This window comes from Oncorhynchus mykiss, chromosome 13 (genome assembly GCF_057628025.1).
Source record: "Oncorhynchus mykiss isolate SJ-2025 chromosome 13, ASM5762802v1, whole genome shotgun sequence".
In the NCBI taxonomy this organism is placed as follows: Eukaryota; Metazoa; Chordata; class Actinopteri; order Salmoniformes; family Salmonidae; genus Oncorhynchus; species Oncorhynchus mykiss.
This window is the reverse complement of record NC_143034.1, coordinates 68,462,901-68,484,708: the sequence shown is the minus strand read 5'-3', so window position 1 is coordinate 68,484,708 and position 21,808 is coordinate 68,462,901. Positions and strand designations below refer to the sequence as shown.

Here is a 21,808-nt window from a genome sequence, read left to right as displayed (position 1 = left end):
ACAGCTATTTTCAGGTCTCTCCAGAGATGTTAGATTGGGTTCAAGTCCGGGCCCTGGCTCGGCCACTCAAGGACATTGAGACTTGTCCCAAAGCCACTCCTGTGTTGTGTTGGCTGTGTGCTTAGGCTCGTAGTCCTGTTGAAAGTTGAAACTTCGCCCCAGTCTGAGGTCCTGAGGGTTCTGGAGCAGGTTTTCATCAAGGATCGATCTGTACTTTGCTCTGTTCATCTATCCCTCAATCCTGACTAGTCTCCCAGTCCCTGCCTCTGACAAACATCCCCCCCGAAGGGATGGTGCCAGTTTCCTCCAGACATTACTTTTGGCATTCACCCCAAAGAGTTCAATCTTGGTTTCATCAGACAATAGAATGTTGTTTCTCATGGGCTGAGAGTCTTTAGGTGCCTTTCGCAAACTCCAAGCGGACTGTCATGTGCCTTTTACTGAGGAGTGGCTTCCGTCTGGCCACTCTACCATAAAGGCCTGATTAGTAGAGTGCTGCAGAGCTGGTAGTCCTTCTGGAAGGTTCTCCCATCTCCACAGAGGATCTCCAGAGCTCTGTCAGAGTGACCATCGGGTTCTTGGTCACCTCCCTGACCAAGGTCCTTATCCCCCAACTGCTTAGTTTTGTCGGGCGGCCAGCTCTAGGAAGAGTCTCTGTGCCTCGACACAAATTTGTCTCTGAGCTCTACGGACAATTCTTTCAACCTCATGGCTCGGTTTTTGCTCTGACATGCACTGTCAACTGTGGGACCTTAATATAGACAGGTGTGTGCCTTTCCAAATCATATCCAATCAATTTAATTTACCACAGGTGGACTCCAATCAAAATGTAGAAACATCGAAGATGATCAATGGAAACAGGATGCACTTAAACTCCATTTAGAGTCTTATAGAAAAGTTCTGAACACTTATGTAAATGAGGTATCTGTTTGTGGTTTAATACATTTGCAAAAATGTCTAAAAACCTGTTTTTGCGTTGTCATTCTGGGGTTGTGTGTAGATTGATTTTTATTTATTTAATCCATTTTAGAATACGGCTGAAACGTAACAATGTGGAAAAAGTAAAAGGGGTCTGAATACTTTCTGAAGGCACTTTATAATACACAGCTGGAGACATTTTACACTTCTGCATTGTGATACCAAAACAATGTGCTAAATGTATAGTTTGTGTATTTAAAATCTGATATTGTCCACAATGATCAACCTAACATCTTGCAGGGAAGATAAATTGTGGATTAGCATGAAAATATATTATTGCCGCTAAGACGAAGTTATTGAATGATTTTAATGAAATATATATATATATATTCTTTTTTACAGTACCAGTCTAACCAGTACCATTCTCTAACCAGAATAGAAAGAGGAGTGAGAGGCCCCGGTGCACAACTGGGCAAGAGACAAGTACATTAGTGTCTAGTTTGAGAAACAGACGCCTCACAAGTCCTCAACTGGCAGCTTCATTAAATAGTACCCACAAAACACCAGTCTCAACATCAACAGTGAAGAGGCGACAACGGGATCCGTCCTTCTAGGCAGAGTTCCTCTTTTCAGTGTCTGTTCTTTTGCCCATCTTAATCTTTTATTTTTATTGGCCAGTCTGAGATATGGCTTTTTCTTTGCAACTCTGCCTAGAAGGCCAGCATCCCGTGGTCACCTCTTCACTGTTGACGTTGAGACTGGTGTTTTGTGGGTACTATTTAATGAAGCTGCCAGTTGAGGACTTGTGAGGTGTCTGATTCTCAAACTAGACAATAATGTACTTGTCTCTTGCCCAGTTGTGCACCGGGGGCCTCCCACTCCTTTCTATTCTGGTTAGGGCCAGTTTGCGCTGTTCTGTGAAGGGAGAAGTACACAGCGTTGTACGAGATATTCAGTTTCTCGCATGGAATAGCCTTCATTTCTCAGGACAAGAATAGATTGACAAGTTTCAGAAGAAAGGTGTTTGTTTGTCTATTTTGAGGCTGTAATCGAACCCACAAATGCTGATGCTCCAGATACTCAACTAGTTTAAAGAAGACCAGTTCTATTGCTTCTTTAATCAGTACAGCAGTTTTCAGTTGTGCTAACAATTGCAAAAGGGTTTTCTAATGATCAATTAGCCTTTTAAAAGTATAAACTTGGATTAGCTAACACATGGCATTGGATCACAGGAGTGATGGTTGCTGATAATGGGCCTACGTAGATATTCCATAAAAAATCCAGCTACAACAGTCATTTACAACATTAACAATGTCTACACTGTATTTCTGATTAATTTGATGTTATTTTAATGGACAAAAATGAGCTTTTCTTTCAAAAACAAGGACATTTCTAAGTGACCCCAAACGTTTGAGCGGTAGTGTATATATTTATTTATTGAGGAGACCTTTTCTAGAGCAAACTCATGGTCAGGATAACAGGAGACAGTGGTTTTATCAGAGTAGAACATGTTATGTAAAAACCCTTCAGCAGAAACATTTAAAAAATATATATTCTTAATTAAACCATGATTAATATTTTGCCGTGTAGTATCTCTAATACATCCTATGGGACAATTATCACTGAGATCATATGCAAATACTCCACTACACAAATATTTATGGGGGTTATTAGTAAGAATTAACTCAATCAATGAAGAGTTAACAGGGCCACATGGGTTTTGAGATCAATTGAGTAAGATTCAAATCTATGCATATAAACGTAAATTGATCTGCAGCCAGGGATAGCTAATCCAGATTCAAATCCCCTAAAATGACCAACTCCGAGGACAGAACAGGTATTAAACATTCAAAGTATAGCACCAATAGCATCCGCGATGGCAGCAGGGGGGCAGTACATACCAGCAACAAATACATTTGTATTTTGGTTTATCGACAACCAGGTCGTCAAATTTCTTGAGAACAAAAATATTTATTTAATAAGTCACTTTCTGAGCACTTTTACAATTGGCAAATATGTGTGGAAGGTTTCGTTCAAATCAAAAAGGGGTGTTGTCAAAAAAGCAGACAGGCGGATGCAACTACCCTCAGAACGTGTTGGACTGCGTCCCAATACTCTTAGCAATACTTAGCAATACTGCAGACCGATGCTGAAAATGAAGTAAAATAGACTTCACTCTATAAAAATATGTTCCACTACCGTAGTCTTCAGTGTAATTAAATGTAAAAGATATTGGAAGGTGCCTATGAACCGATCATAAACTAAATATAATAATGTTTGTGTGTCGCGCAAACTCATTTCTGGGATTATTTATTATAATGGTACATTTAATGTGTAGTGGTTTCGATGCATTTTAGCTTTTTTGATTGAGTTTTTGCCCCACCAATATTTTCATGTTCAAATCTCAGACCCGGCTCACAGCACACAGCTGGTGAGGTGAAGGGTGGAGGGTGAACCCCACGGATGGTGTGAGGTCCAGATCATCCTCTGTTACTCCAGGAGGAGGAGAGAAACGAAAGCGCTGCAGGAGGGAGGTGAAGAAGAGGAAGAGCTCCATCCTGGCCAGACCCTCCCCAAGACACACCCTACGACCTGCGAGAGAGACCAAATATACAGAAAATAGCATGAAGTCTGTCCACAAGGCAACCTGAATTGATCTACTTCTTGCAATTAAATAATTTGTTATATAATGAAGTTAATCTACCTGCAGAGAAGGCCATGAAGGCGTCCCTCTTGACAAATCCTCCCTGCTCATCCAGAAAATGTGAGGGGTTAAAGGTGTTGGGGCTCTCCCATTCGTTATCATCCTGTAGGACCGACATCAGTAGAGGAATCACAGATGTCCCCTGCAGTAAGGGTGAAGCATAGAACCCCTTATTTTCAGAGTAAAGGTGATGAAACTTTGTTTAATAGGAATGGATTGCAACTTCAGGCAGAAATATATACATATGGCATGCCCATACTCCAATATTTCACAATAACGTGTTGTGCCGTCTTTTTGCATCCCCCAAATGTGGAATCCTTACCGATATCATAGACAGTTATGGTTTGAGAACATTCCAAGATTTGAAAGATACATACAACTCCTTTTTTTCTATATTTACAACTAAAGTCAGATATGCTGGTCTACAGAGTCTCTTGGGAAACCCAACTACCAAACCTTCCAGTGATGGATTTATAAATACATGATCTAGGTTCCCAAAAGGACTGATCTCTATAATATATAAACAACTTTTGGAAAGCTCATATTCTGAGCTAGCCATTTAAACAGTATGGTCCACAGATCTAACTCAATCTGAACAATCATTTAACTGGAACAGAATATAGATGTCACGTATACTCCCTCTCCGGCGCACTAGGTCACCAGGCTGCTCATTATTATACACACAAACCTGTCACCATCATTACGCACACCAGCACCTCAGACTCACCTGGACACCATCACCTGCCTGATTACCTTCCATATATTACTCCCTTTGGTTCCTTCCCAGGCGTTATTGTTTCTGTTTCAGTTTCATGTCTGTGCGTTGTTCGTTCTTGTTTTGTATTATGTTTCGTTTATTGATTAACTCCCTAAACTTGCTTGCCGACTCCCAGCTCACATGTTACAATAGAAAAATATGACCTTGGCATCCTGTAATCCCAACCATCAATTTATACAGGCGGGGTGGGAGACATGGTTTCCAGGTGGGGAAGGAGGATGCGGGGTTGGATAGGGACTGAAGGGGGGAATGGATTGGGCTTCTCTTTATATGCATTTCTTTTATTGTTTTTTGAACCTGTAACTTCGCTTCAGGAAAAAAGACAATTTGAAGTTGGTCACAAAATAAACACAGAGATTTGGATATCCAGGTATCTGACCTTTTTGATGAAATATCCCTGGAAGGTGACATCTCGGCTGGTGGTGTGAGGGACGGCCATGGGTGCAATGTTGGCCAGTCTCTGGGTCTCATGGATCACTGCATCAGTGTAGGGCAGGTTCTTCCTGTCCTCTACCAAGGTTTGACGACTTCCTATAACCCTGCTGATCTCCTCCTGGACCTGATCTGAGACAGAAAGGAGGGAGGGTTGGAGTTAATACAGTGAAATGTACACTGAGTAGACAAAACATTAAGAACACCTGCTCTTCTTTCCATGACAGACTGACCAGGTGAAAGCTATGATCTCTTACTGTCTCTTGTTAAATCCACTTCAATCATTGTTAATGAAGGGGAGGAGACAGGTTAACAATGGAGTTAAGCCTGAATACAATTTAGACTTCATTTAACCAGGCAAGTCAGTTAAGAACAAATTCTTATTTACAATGACGGCCTACCAAAAGGCCTCCTGAAGGGACAGGGACTGGGATTAAAAATGAGTAAAAAATAAATACAGGACAACAAACACCACGACGAGAGAAAACAACATTACATAAAGAGAGACCTAAGACAACACAGCATGGTAGCAGCACAACATGGTACTAACATTATTGGGCAGACAACAGCACAAAGGGCAAGGTAGAGACAACAACACATCATGCAGAGCAGCCACTGTCAGTAAGACAGTCCATGATTGAGTCTTTGAATGAAGAGATTGCGATAAAACTGTCCAGTTTGAGTGTTTGTTGCAGCTCGTTCCAGTTGCAGCTAGCTGCAGCGAACTGAAAAGATGATCGACCCAGGAATGTATGCGCTTTGGGGACCTTTAACAGAATGTGACTGGCAGAATGGGTGTTGTATGTGGAGGATGACGGCTGCAGTAGTTATCTCAGAGAGGGGGGAGTGAGGCTTGAGGGTTTTATAAATAAGTTTCAACCAGTGGGTCTTGCAACATGGATTGTGTATGTGTGCCATTCAGAGGGTGAATGGGCAAGACAAAAGATTTAAGTGCCTTTGAATGGGGTATGGTGAAGGTGCCAAGCGCATCGGTCTGTGTCAAGAACTGCAACGCAGCTGGGTTTTTCACACAACAGTTTCCAGTGTGTATTAAGAATGGTCCACTGCCCAAAGGACATCCAGCTAACTTGACAACTGTCAAAAGCATTGGATTCAACATGGGCCAGCATCTCTGGAATGCTTTCGAAACCTTCTAGAGTCCATGCACCAACAATTTGAGACTGTTCCTCAGTTAACGTTTAACCTTCATTAACCAAGCCATCCTTGTCTAGTTTCATAATATATTCTTCAATCTGGGTCTTTGCCAATGTTTATAACTTGTAACACCATGAGTGCTTTACTGTTTCATGTCTGTGTGTCACAGGTGGCACATTAATTGGGGAGGACGGGCTCATAATGGCTGGAATGGAATCGGATCACATGGTTTCCATATTTTTGATACCACTCCACTCCACAGCAGCCTCCTGTGGTGTGTGTGTGCGTTCATGTGTTTGTGTTTATATAAATCCTTACCCTGTATATGGGGGTACTTGGCCATTAGCAGCAGACCCCAGCGCAGTGTTGACCCGGTGGTGTCGGTACCAGCACCAAACAGGTTACCAATACTAAATAGCAGGTTGTCGTCATGGTAGAAAGAATCCATTTTGCCAGATTCCTAACAGAAACAGACCCTCAGATGACATGAGTTATGTACAGTCAGTCTTTCCTCAACTCTTAGCCAAGAGAAACTGGCATGCATAGTATTGATATTAGCCCTCTGATTACAATGAAGAGATAAATGTGTCATGCTGTTCTGGGCAGCTTAAGTTGGCCCTTCTTTTGACTGGACAATAATTAAGATAAGATCAAACTAGAGCTTGCTTTGTGGAGAGTGGTGCTTCTACACCTGCATTGCTTGCTGTTTTAGGCTAGGTTTCTTTACAGCACTTTGACATCAGCTGATGTAAGAAGGGCTTTATAAATACATTTGATTGAAAAAAAGCAGAGCATCTATTTATCATGGACAGTCCTCTTCAAATCTTTACAATCATTGAATCAATATGTTCTGACCATGAGCGTTTACAATCTAAAGTAACACCAAGGAATTTAATATCCTCAACAGCCACACCATTGATTACCAGATTCAGCTGAGGTCCAGAACTTAGGGAATGATTTGTATCAATACAATGCTTAGTTTTGGAGATGTTCAGGACCAGTTTATTACTGGCCACCCATTCTCAAACTGACTGCAACTCTTTGTTTAGTGTTGCAGTGATTTCACTAGCTGTGATTGCTGACGGGTTGAATCATCAGCATACATGGACACACAGGCTCTGTTTAATGCCAGTGGCAGGTCATTGGTAAAAATAGAAAAGAGTAGAGGGCCAAGAGAGCTGCCATGAGGTACACCACACTTTGCATGTTTAACATTAGAGAAGCTTCCAGTAAGGAAAATCCCTTGGGTTCTATTAGATAGATAGTTCTGAATCCACAATATGGCAGAGGTTGAAAAGCCATGACACATAGGATTTTTCAACACGTTATGGTCACTAATATTAAAGGCTGCACTGAAATCTTTTTATTATAAATCTATTTAAACCAATCATCAGTCATCTGTGCCAGTGCATGTTCAGTGCCCTTCTCTATAAGCATTCTGAAAGTCTTAATTTGTTTACAGAGAAATAGCATTGTATTTGGTCAAACACCATTTTTTCCAACAGTTTGCAAAGAGCTGCCAGTAAGCTGACAGGTTGGCTGTTAGAACCAGGCCTGAGGACAAACACTTCTCTGGGGTCAGATTAAAGACATGACAGTTGTCAATGCCAGGAGGTTTGCCATTATTGATCGACAATAATTTCTTCACCTCACCTTCAGCCAGTCAGATGTGCAGCCAGACTTATTAGCCACTCCTTTTGCCCCATATCTATCAACTATACAGTTATTAAATTCCTCATCAATCCACGGAGCCAGTTTCTAAAAAATGTACATGTTTATCAATAACTAGAAGAAGCAATTTCATAAAATGCATCAAGTGCAGCGTCTGGATGCTCCTTATTAATCACATCAGACCAACAAATATTTTTTAACATCATCCACATAAGAGTCACAGCAAAATGTTTTATATTTTTTATTTTTCTTAAAACTGCATTATTGATTAAGGGCTTGTAAGTACGCATTTCACTGTAAGGTCTACACCGGTTGTATTCGGCATGTTACAAATATAATTTAATTTGATTTGAAAATAATTTGTATGATCACACACTATTTTAGTCCCATCTTTTATTATTTATTATTAGTACCCCGGCCAAACCCTAACAATGCTGGCCCAATTGTACGTCGCCCTATGGGACTCCAATCAAGGCCAGTTGTGAAACAGCCTGGAATCGAACCAGGGTCTGTAGTGATGCCTCTAGCACTGAGATGCAGTGCCTTAGAACTCTGCGCCACTCAGGAGCCCCCATCAAGAATTTCACACACATTCTCTGGATACTGACCGTTAGAACTCGGTGGCCTATAGTAGCTACACTAAAATAGGCTTTAGAGGAGGCAGGTGAACCTGCAACCACAACACTTCAATAACACAAGATCCTCTCTAAGCATTACAGTGATATGGTTCTGAATATGTACAGCAACAACTCCCCCATACGCATTCCTGTGTCTTCTGTAGATGTTATATCATTGTATTGCTAATGATGTATCAAATGAATTATCGACGTGAGTCTCATAAATGGCTAATATATGAATATATATCTGATGTTAGCAAGTTATTAATTGTATTAACCTTTCTAAGGCTACATATGTTAACTTCTTAAGGGCAGGTGGGACGGTAGTTACATCACAAATGGTCCTTTTGTTCGATAATGTCCTTTATATCAAGAAAAACTCGGTTTAGCTGGCACGCTAAAGTCAATAATTCATCCAGTTTCCCTCGTTCAAAATGCATACAAAATTAATCCCAAACATTAATAATAAACTTTTCCAAACAAGGCAAACAATGTTTATAATCAAACCTTAGGTACCCTAATACGTAAATAGACAATAACATTTTAGACGGAGAATCGTTATTGTCTTTACCGGAGAAAAATACCAAAGAACGCGCTCTCTTCCACACGCTTGGAAACACTAAAGCCAAATGGGAGTCACCTAGAAAAAATACAATTTCTGGCTAATTTTTCCAAAAACCCAGCATGAAACTCTTTCTAAAGACTGTTGACATCTAGTGGAAGCCCTAGGAACTGCAATCTGGGAGGACTTATATTAAAAGTGATAGCCATTGAAAATAGTGGTAGGCTGAATGTATTTTTTTTGGGATGGTTTGTCCTCGGGGTCGCCTACCATATCAGTTCTGTTATACACAGACATAATTTGAACAGTTTTAGAAACTTTAGAGTGTTTTCTATCCAAATGTACCAAAAAATTATATGGTTAATATAATATGGGCTATTTTTTTTGCCATTTCCTGTGTAGCTTATCAGAGATAGAAATAATATGGAAAAATGACAAAAAAGCAAACAAAACAGATAATCAACACATTCTTTTAAATCTGCTTGAGGAACTGTTTTAGTGTTTGAGTCTGAGTTTACATGTGATTCTACTGATACAGAGAACTAGTTAGATCCTCCCTCAGCTGGCATTCAGTCAAACTGGTTGAATCAACATTTTCCACATCATTTGAATTAAATTATGTTGAATCAACGTCGAATAGATGTTGAATTGACTTCTGTGCCCAGTGGGATGTTAGTGTTGGACAACTGAAGTTAGTTGTGTTTTTCAGCAGTAAAGTGAACCACAAGGTGGTGTAATAAGTACTATAAACCCGGCAGTTTGGTTCCTGGATACTGATTATCCGAATGTCTTGGTAACTTAGACAATATACCACTATTGTGGCGCAAAATTACTTATTTACTGTTCTAATTATGTTGGTAACAAGTTTATAACACCAGCAAGGCACCTCTGGGTTTTGTGGAATTTGGCCAATATACAAGGACTGTATACAGGCACTGCACTTAGCTGTGGTAAATTGATCATATACCACACCCCCTCGGACCTTATTGATTCATTCTATTCTGTATAGTCATACTGAGCAATATTAATTGCTATGAATGAGTGAGATGCAGATTCTGCATGAAGTCTTCATACCTCCAGGGTTTGCTTTCGGACGAGGAACGAGTCCACAAAGCCTCTACACATGTGAGGGTTCAGAGTCTCCTTCAGGCCCCTCACCAGCTCTATCACCTCCATCTTCAAATCAGCAACATTCTTTTTCAGACGTGTCAGGTTGTTTATCCACGGACCCAACCAGGGAAACATGTTGTACATCTACACAGAGATTCAGGTAGAATACACAAAAAACAATATTATATTAATTATAACACACCACAACTATGATTAGATAATTAAATACAAATGTGATGCACATAAATATGTAGTTATTAGTTGTGAGCACCAATAGTGATATTCAATATTATTTGATATTGATATGAGCAAGGCATATTGTAATGTCAGTTTATTATTTTTACTATTCTGTAAAAAGAACACATTAATTTTCCTGCAAACACAAAACCCTCAAACAGACCTCACAGGCTCTCAATTTAGCATATTTAATTAATTGCCTGTTGATGGTCCTATAATATAGGCCTCCCTAACTAACCAGTATGAATACAATATTAAAATACCAGAATATTCACGCCTGGCCCAACGAACAATCTGCTAACAGTTGTCTGAACTTCAAAGAGCCATGGAAGTGAACAGAAAAGTGAACATGCACAGGTGCAATATATTTTATGCAAACCGATACGATATGGAATCACAAAAATGGTACTGATAGTGATATAATTTTGTATATCGGTGCCCATCACTAGTTATTATGTAACCATATTATATATAATAATTACAATGATATAATTAATTGTACAAAATATTTTAGCAATTTAGCAGACGCTCTTATCCAGAGCGATTCACAGTTAGTGCATTCATCTTAAGATAGCTTGGTGGGACAATCACATGTCACAGGCATAGTAAGTGCACTTTTCTCAAAGTAGTTTTGAGGAAAAAGTCAGCAAAGTCAGAGCTAGAAACCTGTTGTTCAGGAACTTTTTTGGGGGGGTGGGGGCGAGAGTTTTATTTAAGATACATTTTGAGGAGGTAAAGTTTCAGGTGCTTTCGGAAGATGGGCAGGGACTCTGCTGTCCTAGCTTCAGGGGAAGCTGGATCCACCATTGGTGTGCCAGGACAAAGAGCTTGGACTGGGCTATGAGGATTTTATTTTATATGTTATACATCATGAATATTGTATATAATGATTTATAAGCAGCATTGTAATGGGTTATAAACTGTACAATAATGGTTTATAATAAGTTTACTGGCACATCAAGTAAAGTTTAAATGAGTATGTACATTTTAATTTGCAAGAATTCATAACAGGCGTCTGTTTCCTAGTTTTATTGATTGCACTGAGACAGACATTATTTTCTCAGAAAATACAGTAAAAACAAAATGGTCTAAATAAGCAGACTACCTGAATTGATGCAGAACCTATAAGGTGAACATTCTCATTGACCCTGTCCACCATGCCTGTGAATAGGGGGTCAGTGTATTCAAACCTGCTGCCGTAGACAATGGCAGAGATTATGTTGGAGACGGCATGATGCACAGACTGGGTGGTGTCAAATGCCTTACCTGTAATAGACAAAACATCTAATTAATTACAAAATAAGCTTTCCAGAACCCACACGATCACTTAGCAAGCCAATTAGCTATTTACTAATAATGTGGTTTAAAATAGCCTGATTTTTAACCAGGCAATTAAGCCTAGGCATCCCCTATAAATACATCATACTACTTCTACTACTAGTGAAAAGATACTGATTCTCTTACCCTCATGTTTTTCCAACACTTCGATCAGGTAGGGGACTTCCTCTAAGATTTTCTCCTCACTCCCTTTCTTGCCCATCCCAAAGTCTCTAAGGTTTGTCAGGGCAAAGCGCCTCATCTCTTTCCATGAGTCTCCATTGGTAAACAGAATCCCTGTAGAGAATGTAGTTTGTTTCCATGACAATTCAAAGTGTAATATTTATCAATAATTTTTACTATAATATGCCATTTAATAATGATTATGTACACACACATATACATATATATATATATATATATATACATATATATACACACACATACATACATACATACATATACATACATACATATACACATATATTCATATATACATACATACATATATATATATATATATATATATATATAAATAAATAATCTGCCAAAGAATCTCTGCATCCTTTCTGGTCATGATCATCTGTAACTATTTTAGACATTTATATTATAAGCAGAGGATGACAGCCTGATTTCTGCCTTCAGCATTCTAGTCTGATCTCTGCATTCACCATTCTAGTCTGATCTCTGCATTCACCATTCTAGTCTGATCTCTGCATTCACCATTCTAGTCTCAAATGTCAGAAATGAGTGGTATTATTAAAAATGAAATTGTCAGCTATTGGATCACTTTCAACACAGTATTTGGCAACATTGGTTGTTAAACCCAACCACTGTTTCTGCGAGGGCACTGATTGGACCAGACATGTTCTGGCTTATTCCAAACGCCAATCTATTGGATAAAGGGCAGGCTGATATACATGCAGCAAAACAGAACGGTGAATGCAGCAATCAGACTTGTTCCACCAGGCTAGAATAAGACTTTCAACAGATTGTAATGCATTTAATTTCCAACTCATCTCAAAGTGTCTGAAATTGATTGTGTAGCTCAATAACGTTTATTTAAAGTAACTGTTAGGTGAAAATCTCACTTTTAAAACTTCATAATTTGTTAACTTATACCCACAATGTTGTTGACTCATCCTATGCTCATATGTGGCCAACACATACATTGGAGAACAAACACATGGATTACTGTTTAGCTTGTTCATAGACTGCTTACAGATTAAGGAAATCAATAAGACAGGTTGTAATTTGGGTGAACTATCCCTTTAAGAATGGGACATAGCCAGCAGAAGAGTAAAATATCATTACCATGTCCTTGGTTGAAATCATAGAACGCAGGTGTGATGTCCCTGTCCCCAAAGTCCTCTGCCTGGTTGACCAGCGCCTGCTTGACCGTCTTGTATCCTGCCAGAACAACCACTTTCTTGGGTCCAAAGTGAACCGTGAAGATGGAACCATATTTCTTGGAGAGCTGGACAGATAAAGTTGACATAAAGTACACCATAGACTCAGTTATGTCTCGTAATATTATATGACTAAGCACATAACTGGACACCACATACAGCTTGTTTAACATGTATCAGTCAAGAAAAAGCATGAAGACAGTGGTTTACAGTTGATGTCAGACCTAGGTTCAAATACCAGAGTACATTTGGAAAGTATTGGTGTCAAGCTCCCGCTCCCAATGTCACCGGTCTACTAACCACTGGTCCTGGCAACCATCATTATGCACACCTGGAAACCCATCATTATGCACACCTGGCAACCCATCATTATGCACACATGGTAACCCATCATTATGCACACCTGGAAACCCATCATTATGCACACCTGGCAACCCATCATTATGCACACATGGTAACCCATCATTATGCACACCTGGCAACCTATCATTATGCACACCTGGCAACCATCATTATGCACACCTTTGACTCATCAGTCACACCTGGACTTCATTACTCCCTTGATTACCTACCCTTTAAAAAGCACTCTTCTGTTATCCGTCATCAGATAGTATTGTTTATGTTTCCATGTCAGAAGTCTGGTCATGTCATTAACTGCACCGGTCATTAACTGCACCTATGTTACAAGTGGCATGTATTTACAACTACTTGTTGTTTTTATTTGATGTAGTTTTTGGCTGTGTATTACAAAATACTCAAACACAAAAATGTCAAATACTTAAGTATACTATGTACTTGAACCCAGGTCTGTTATAACAAGATCCCTGAAGGAATATTCCAAGGGTACATCTCGGGCGCCGAAGACGTGGATGTTGATTATGGCAGCCCCCCGCACCTCCGATTCAGAGGGGTTGTGTTAAATGCGGAAGACACATTTCAGTTGAATGAGTTCAGTTGTACAAATGACCAGGTATCCCCCTTTACTTTCAATATTCTAAAGTGACCTCATCTCTTTCCTTGCAACACATTGGTCACTGTCACAAAGTATTTTGTCCATAGCCTGGTTCCCAACAAAAAACAGATCTGGGACCAGGCTACTTGGGCAGGACATATCTATTGAAATACACTACAGAATAGAACACTAAACAACATTAACCAGCTAAAAGCATATACAGTGCCTTGCGAAAGTATTCGGCCCCCTTGAACTTTGCGACCTTTTGCCACATTTCAGGCTTCAAACATAAAGATATAAAACTGTATTTTTATGTGAAGGATCAACAACAAGTGGGACACAATCATGAAGTGGAACGACATTTATTGGATATTTCAAACTTTTTTAACAAATCAAAAACTGAAAAATTGGGCGTGCAAAATTATTCAGCCCCCTTAAGTTAATACTTTGTAGCGCCACCTTTTGCTGCGATTACAGCTGTAAGTCGCTTGGGGTATGTCTCTATCAGTTTTGCACATCGAGAGACTGAAATTCTTTCCCATTCCTCCTTGCAAAACAGCTCGAGCTCAGTGAGGTTGGATGGAGAGCATTTGTGAACAGCAGTTTTCAGTTCTTTCCACAGATTCTCGATTGGATTCAGGTCTGGACTTTGACTTGGCCATTCTAACACCTGGATATGTTTATTTTTGAACCATTCCATTGTAGATTTTGCTTTATGTTTTGGATCATTGTCTTGTTGGAAGACAAATCTCCGTCCCAGTCTCAGGTCTTTTGCAGATTCCATCAGGTTTTCTTCCAGAATGGTCCTGTATTTGGCTCCATCCATCTTCCCATCAATTTTAACCATCTTCCCTGTCCCTGCTGAAGAAAAGCAGGCCCAAACCATGATGCTGCCACCACCATGTTTGACAGTGGGGATGGTGTGTTCAGCTGTGTTGCTTTTACGCCAAACATAACGTTTTGCATTGTTGCCAAAAAGTTCAATTTTGGTTTCATCTGACCAGAGCACCTTCTTCCACATGTTTGGTGTGTCTCCCAGGTGGCTTGTGGCAAACTTTAAATGACACTTTTTATGGATATCTTTAAGAAATGGCTTTCTTCTTGCCACTCTTCCATAAAGGCCAGATTTGTGCAATATACGACTGATTGTTGTCCTATGGACAGAGTCTCCCACCTCAGCTGTAGATCTCTGCAGTTCATCCAGAGTGATCATGGGCCTCTTGGCTATCTCTGATCAGTCTTCTCCTTGTATGAGCTGAAAGTTTAGAGGGACGGCCAGGTCTTGGTAGATTTGCAGTGGTCTGATACTCCTTCCATTTCAATATTATCGCTTGCACAGTGCTCCTTGGGATGTTTAAAGCTTGGGAAATCTTTTTGTATCCAAATCCGGCTTTAAACTTCTTCACAACAGTATCTCGGACCTGCCTGGTGTGTTCCTTGTTCTTCATGATGCTCTCTGCGCTTTTAACGGACCTCTGAGACTATCACAGTGCAGGTGCATTTATACGGAGACTTGATTACACACAGGTGGATTGTATTTATCATCATTAGTCATTTAGGTCAACATTGGATCATTCAGAGATCCTCACTGAACTTCTGGAGAGAGTTTGCTGCACTGAAAGTAAAGGGGCTGAATAATTTTGCACGCCCAATTTTTCAGTTTTTGATTTGTTAAAAAAGTTTGAAATATCCAATAAATGTCGTTCCACTTCATGATTGTGTCCCACTTGTTGTTGATTCTTCACAAAAAAAATACAGTTTTATATCTTTATGTTTGAAGCCTGAAATGAGGCAAAAGGTCGCAAAGTTCAAGGGGGCCGAATACTTTCGCAAGGCACTGTACAATGTGCCAGAGTTCATTCATCAGTTTGCTTACTGAACTTTTCAAACCAGGTGAAATAGCAAAAAACAGATCAAATCTCACAGATCAAGTCAACCTCAACATGTTTTGTTCTGAAAGCAACGGATGACTTCATCTTACCTCGAAGAGAGTGCAGTAGGGCTTCTTGAGGTCCAGCTGGAGCATGTTACCAAGCAGGGGCAGCGGCCTGGGTCCTGGAGGCTCCTTCCCCTGTTCCTCAGAGCTGGAACCAGAGGAGCGGAGGTAGAGGACCAGCAGAAACAGCACAGTACCCAGCAGTGTCACTGTGCTTGATGTCTGTAGAAGACCTTCTATAAGAGACATCTTCAGACTGAGCTCATACACCTTATACTGGGCTAAAAATACAACACACCAATGCTCCGTTATGGAACAAGTGTGTGTGCTCAGAGAACTTCCACGACAACAGAACTCCAATGAATGCTATTTGTATAACCTCCCCACACCACCCTATTTGAGCAAGATGAGAAGAGGGAGGGTACAACCTCAGAGGAGGAGCTAAACAATGCAACTCCAGCAGGTCTGTCAACATATAATTGTGAAACACATGATCTCACCTGCAGGTCATTGACAAACTCTCCATATGATTTGTGTCCTGGTCTGTCCAAAAAAGGTAATATATCGAAAGGCATTTATACGCCCGGTGAAATGGAATTAGACTGATAGACCAGATTAACACATAAACTTTATTCCATCACCAAAGGGACGGTGAGGGTTACATAGATAGAATGAGGTTAAATCTAATCATATTTGGGATTTGATTGTGTTACTAAAGATCTTCAGAAATCCCCCTCTGTTGTCTATATTCTTTGAAAACTCTGTAAATATCATATAAAAAGATAATAAATTACTGATTGACATATATTTACATCTCCAATCATATATAATAACTTTTTAGACACTTGAAGGTGTTCCACATTTGATGTTTTATTTGTTTAGTGCGAGTCAATGATGATCAGGTAAATGGTCTGGTAAAACTATCTTCAGTGCAGATGCCATTAATAAGTACAAATTCACAGCGCCGACTCGTCCAAGTAGGAGAGGAAAGGCTGCCAGATTTGATCAAATGTTGATCATTTATTGTTCAGAATATATCTAATTCTTTCTAAGTGTACAGTGTTTGCCAATTCACTGAGACATAATTTGGTAGAGGGCGCTTCCCTCCTTTTCCAAAACAACAAGATTCGTTTTTTTGCCGAAATGAGACCGTAAGAGATTAGTTGTTTTTGGGGGTTGGTTAATCCGTTTAGGGACTCAGACACTCCCAGAATTATCAGAAGAGGGTCTGGGTCTATTGAAGTCTCCAAAACTTCAGAGAGAATCCCAAAAATTCCACACCAATAACCATGCAAGCTAGAGCATAGGGCAAAGCAGTGGAGTAGTGTACCCTGCGCAGCCTGACATTTATCACATGTAGGGGATGTCTCAGGAAATATCCTATGCAATTTAGTTTTGGAATAGTGTAATCTGTGTAATACCTTGAATTCTATGAGACGATGTCTGGAATTAATGGAGCATGTGTGGATATACTCCAAGCTCTCTTCCCAGTCTGCCACCGAAATGTCAGTCCCTAGTTCTTCCTCCCATTTTGCCTTAACGCACTCTCAAATTTTAATATATTAATCTACCTTTGGGCAAGATGTGCTGGCCCTGCCACGCAAGCTGTTGGGAGGGGGGGGGGGGGGGTGTGACATCTACCCTCTTTCTTTCTACGTGTCCTTGTTCTGTATGTCGTGTTTTGTATTATTTGTTCTGCACCTAGAACTCTGGGTCTTGTTCCTGTCTGCTCTTTTATGTTTAGATAAGAATTGTATACCTGTCTTGTATACCTACCTATACACCATTCTTGTGTGTGTTCAATAAAAAATATTTGAAACATAAAACTATCTTCAGTGCAGACAGTTGGAGAAAGAACAGGTCAGGCTGGATCCCAATAATCCCTCTGCCACTTGAGGTTACAAAGGTCAGTTTACACATTCCAAAGACAGAATACATTTCCAATCTCTGTAAAAGTCTGAAAACCTCTTCTTGAATAGAGGGAAGCATAACTAACAGAAGTCACCTTCGCCCTGCATATACAGATACTTCAATTAAACAATGCTTTTTCATCATAGTCCTATATAAGTATATCATGTGTAGTCTAAGCCAGAAGTCGACCCACAATTTAATTTGCTCTCCAAAAGTTTTGTCATTTCTTTTTTAAGATTTTCAAGGATTTCGGTGGAGATCTGCTTCCCCAACCTCCCACTCTCGATGGGTTAGTATGTCTCATCTCTCCTTTAAATTGATCAAATGAGGTTCACTACCCATGGTGCTACTGACAAATCTACAAAGGTATGGCAGCTTTTCATTTAATTTGTAATCAGATCCACATCTCTGGCTTTTGAGTGACTAGAGATTATTCTTCCCGAGAACTTCATGACTCAAGCATTGCATTTGTTAATAAATGTTGAAGTGGCAAATACATAGTGTTCCATTTGCTACAGTTTAAAAAATAAATGTTTGTTGACAGAAGAGACCTCTGACACATTTTATCCACAAAACATAACTTGTGTTCTTTAACCTCAAAAGTAAACTGACTTCAAGTTGTCTTTATCAGTATCTATAGAACGTATCAAGCAGGTTCTGTGGACACTCCCCGCAAGGTCTGAATACCCACACTTGCATCGTAAATATAATGAACAAAAATATAAACACAACATGTAAAGTGTTGGTCCCATGTTTCATGAGCTGAAATAAAAGATGCCGGAAATGTTCCGTATGCAGAAAAAGCTTATTTTTCATAAAATCTGAGCACAAATGTGTTTACATCCCTGTTCGTTAGCACCACAAATACCTGAAGCTTCCGCGGTTGTGTTCAAATGTAGGCCTTAGCACTCATTCTGATCTCATTCCTGATGATCAGTGCTTTAGTTTATTATCTTGCTGTCCAATGGTACTGAATTTGAGATGCACCCGACTGTCCACGTTGTTCTGTGCATTAGCCTTTTGATTTGAAAAGTTTTAGTGTTTGTACTAGGCTATTTGATTTAATGTATATACACTATATATACTAAAATATGTGGACACGCCTTTAAATTTGTGGATTTGGCTATTTCAGCCACACCCGTTGCTTACAGGGAAATAAAATCGAGAACACAGCCATGCAATCTCCATAAACAAACATTGACAGTAGAATGGTTCTGACTGAAGAGCTCAGTGACTGTAAACGTGGCACCGTCATAGGATGCCACCTTTCCAACAAGTCAGTTTGTGAAATGTCTGCCCTGCCAGAGCTGCCCCGGTCAACTGTAGGTGCTGTTATTGTGAAGTGGAAAGGCCTAGGAGCAACAACGTCTCAGCTGCGAAGTGGTAGGCCACACAAGCTCACAGAGCGGGACCGCTGAGTGCTGAAGCGCATAGCGTGTAAAATCCGCTGTCCTCGGTTGCAACAACTCACTACCAAGTTCCACACTGCCTCTGGAAGCAACGTCAGCACAATAACTGTCCATCAGGAGCTTCATGAAATGGGTTTCCATGGCCGAGTACCCACACACAAGCCTAAGATCACCTTGCGCAATGCCAAGGCTAGAGTGGTGTAAGGCTCACCGCCATTGGACCGGAGCAGTGGAAACGCGTTATCTGTATTGATGAATCACGTTTCACTCCCTGGCAGTCCAACTGATGAATCTGGATTTGGCGGATGCCAGGTGAATGCTACCTGTCCAATGCATAGTGCCAACCGTAAAGTTTGGTGGAAGTGGAATAATGGTCTGGGGCTGTTTTTGATGGTTCAGGCTTGGCTCCTTAGTTCCAGTGAAGGAAAATCTTAACGCTACAGCATTCGGCATTCAGATAATTCTGTGCTTCCAACTTTCTGGCACAGGTTTGGGAAAGGCTCTGTCCTGTTTCAGCATGACAATGCCCCCATGCACAAAGTGAGGTCCATACAGAAACAGTTTGTCGAGATCGGTGTGGAAGAACTTGACTGACCTGCACAGAGCCCTGACATCAACCCCATCGAACACCTTTGGGATGAATTGGAATGCCGACTGTGAGCTAGGCCTAATCGCCCAACATCAGTGCCCGACCTCACTAATGCTCTTCTGGCTGAATGGAAGCAAGTCCCTGCAGCAATGTTCCAACATCTAGTGGAAAGCCTTCCCAGAAGAGTGGACTGTTATAGCAGGAAAGGGGATTTTTTATGTATACATTTCAATCAGGACTGACTAATCAGAATACTATTATGTTACTGTATAGATGTATGAATTTTATTTTAATCCTAGTACTGAATATAATGTGTGTAAATATAATCAAGAATTAGAACAATGACTGTCTGTTCCTTGGTAGAAATTAATTAACTTATCGTCAGACTGGCTAGAATGCTTATCTACACAGGGAGACCTTGGCTTGGTCATAAATTATATTAAATTGGTCGGATACGATGTGGGAAGGCTTGAGATACTGCCTTTGTACCAGGGTGGGAGAAGAGACGGGACAGTTCGAAAACTAATGACGTCATTTTCAGTTTATAACCTGTGGTAAACTGTATCGTGTTCAGTACTCTCGAGAATAAACGTTACAGATTGGTTTTGAGACTGGTCTCTGTCCATTTTATGCAAATAATAGTCATACAAATTCTTAGGAGTGGACAGAGTGTTTAATTTAATTGGGTATTAAAACATATCGGAATTTAATTCCCGTAACAATTGGTCCTTCGAACCGGGATCTAAAATACCCGTCTCTGTCATCTGAAGGTCGTACGCCGAAAATCGTGCACGAGCGGGTCTGGTCCCGTTATTTAAGACCTGGCCTCTGAATTGAGGTTAAAGACCAGGCCGGTGTACACCCCAGACCGACAGGGATGGTGACTAGATCCAACAAACATTGCTTTTCCCAGTCGGCGACAAGGTCAGTAGCCTATATTCTCGATTCTGGGGGGAATGATTTAAGTTCTTTGATTTGATGTTATTTTTTTTTTTAGAATTAATCAATAATGGGAGCTAACTATTCCCACAGGGTTTTGTATGACCAACATACACTGGGTTTTGTATAATCGATATACACTGGGTTTTGTATGACCGATATACACTGGGTTTTGTATGACCGATATACACTGGGTTTTGTATGACCGATATACACTGGGCAGGTTCGCAAAAACCTGCGGCAACGTGCACTACCGTAAATAAACTAAACTTAATCATGAGAGGCATGTTCGCCCGAGATGAATTAAATGAGGCCTCACCTCCTGGTTACACTAGTGACCATATCCCCCGCGCATCCAGCAAAGGCGGAGGTGTTGCTAACATTTATGATAGCTAGTTTCAATTTACAAAAAACAAAGACTGCGTTTTCATATTTTGAGCTTCTAGTCATGAAATCTATGCAGCCTACTCAATCACTTTTTATAGGTACTGTTTACAGGCCTCCTGGGCCATATACAGCTTTCCTCACTGAGTTCCCTGAATTCCTATCAGACCTTGTAGTCATGGCAGATAATGTTCACATTTTTGGTGACTTTAATATTCACATGGAAAAGTCCACAGACCCACTACAAAAGGCTTTCTGAGCCATCATTGACTCAGTGGGTTTTGTCCAACATGTCTCCCGACCTACTCACTGCCACAGTCATACTCTGGACCTAGTTTTGTCCCGTAAGAATAAATGTTGTGGATCTGAAGCTAACTTAAAAGCAGCATTCCCCAAGAGAGGATGGCTTTCACTTCAGCATTGATAAATTCATGAACTTCTTTGACGAAAAGATCATGATCATTAGAAAGCAAATTACGGACCACTTAAATCTGTGTAATCCTCCAAAGCTCAGTTGTCCTGAGTCTGCACAACTCTGCTAGGACCTAGGATAAAGAGAGACACTCAACTTGTTTAATACTGTATCCCTTGACACGTTGAAGAAAATAATCATGGCCTCTAAACCTTCAAGCTGCATACTGGACCCTATTCCAACTAAACTACTGAAAGAGCTGCTTCCTGTACTTGGCCCTGCTATGTTGAACATAATAAACAGCTCTCTATCCACCAGATGTGTACCAAACTCACTAAAAGTGGCAGTAATAAAGCCTCTTTTGAA

General features: G+C 40.3%; 1 protein-coding gene across 2 annotated transcripts in view; it reads right to left on the bottom strand.

Annotated features, from left to right (window-relative positions):
- Positions 1-2,327: 2,327 nt before the first annotated feature.
- cyp2k4 (cytochrome P450 2K4) overlaps positions 2,328-21,808 on the bottom strand; it is a 79,970-nt gene continuing 60,489 nt past the window's right edge. Inside the window, exons 1-9 of one of the 2 annotated variants that reach the window (XM_090194288.1) lie at positions 15,844-16,193; positions 12,816-12,978; positions 11,649-11,798; positions 11,290-11,450; positions 9,912-10,091; positions 6,306-6,447; positions 4,780-4,964; positions 3,623-3,764; positions 2,328-3,510 (exon numbers count right to left, since the gene is read on the bottom strand). In XM_090194288.1, coding sequence (XP_090050414.1) covers positions 3,323-3,510; positions 3,623-3,764; positions 4,780-4,964; positions 6,306-6,447; positions 9,912-10,091; positions 11,290-11,450; positions 11,649-11,798; positions 12,816-12,978; positions 15,844-16,047 — 1,515 coding nt within the window. In that variant the 5' untranslated portion in view covers positions 16,048-16,193 and the 3' untranslated portion in view covers positions 2,328-3,322. 2 annotated transcript variants of the gene reach the window in all.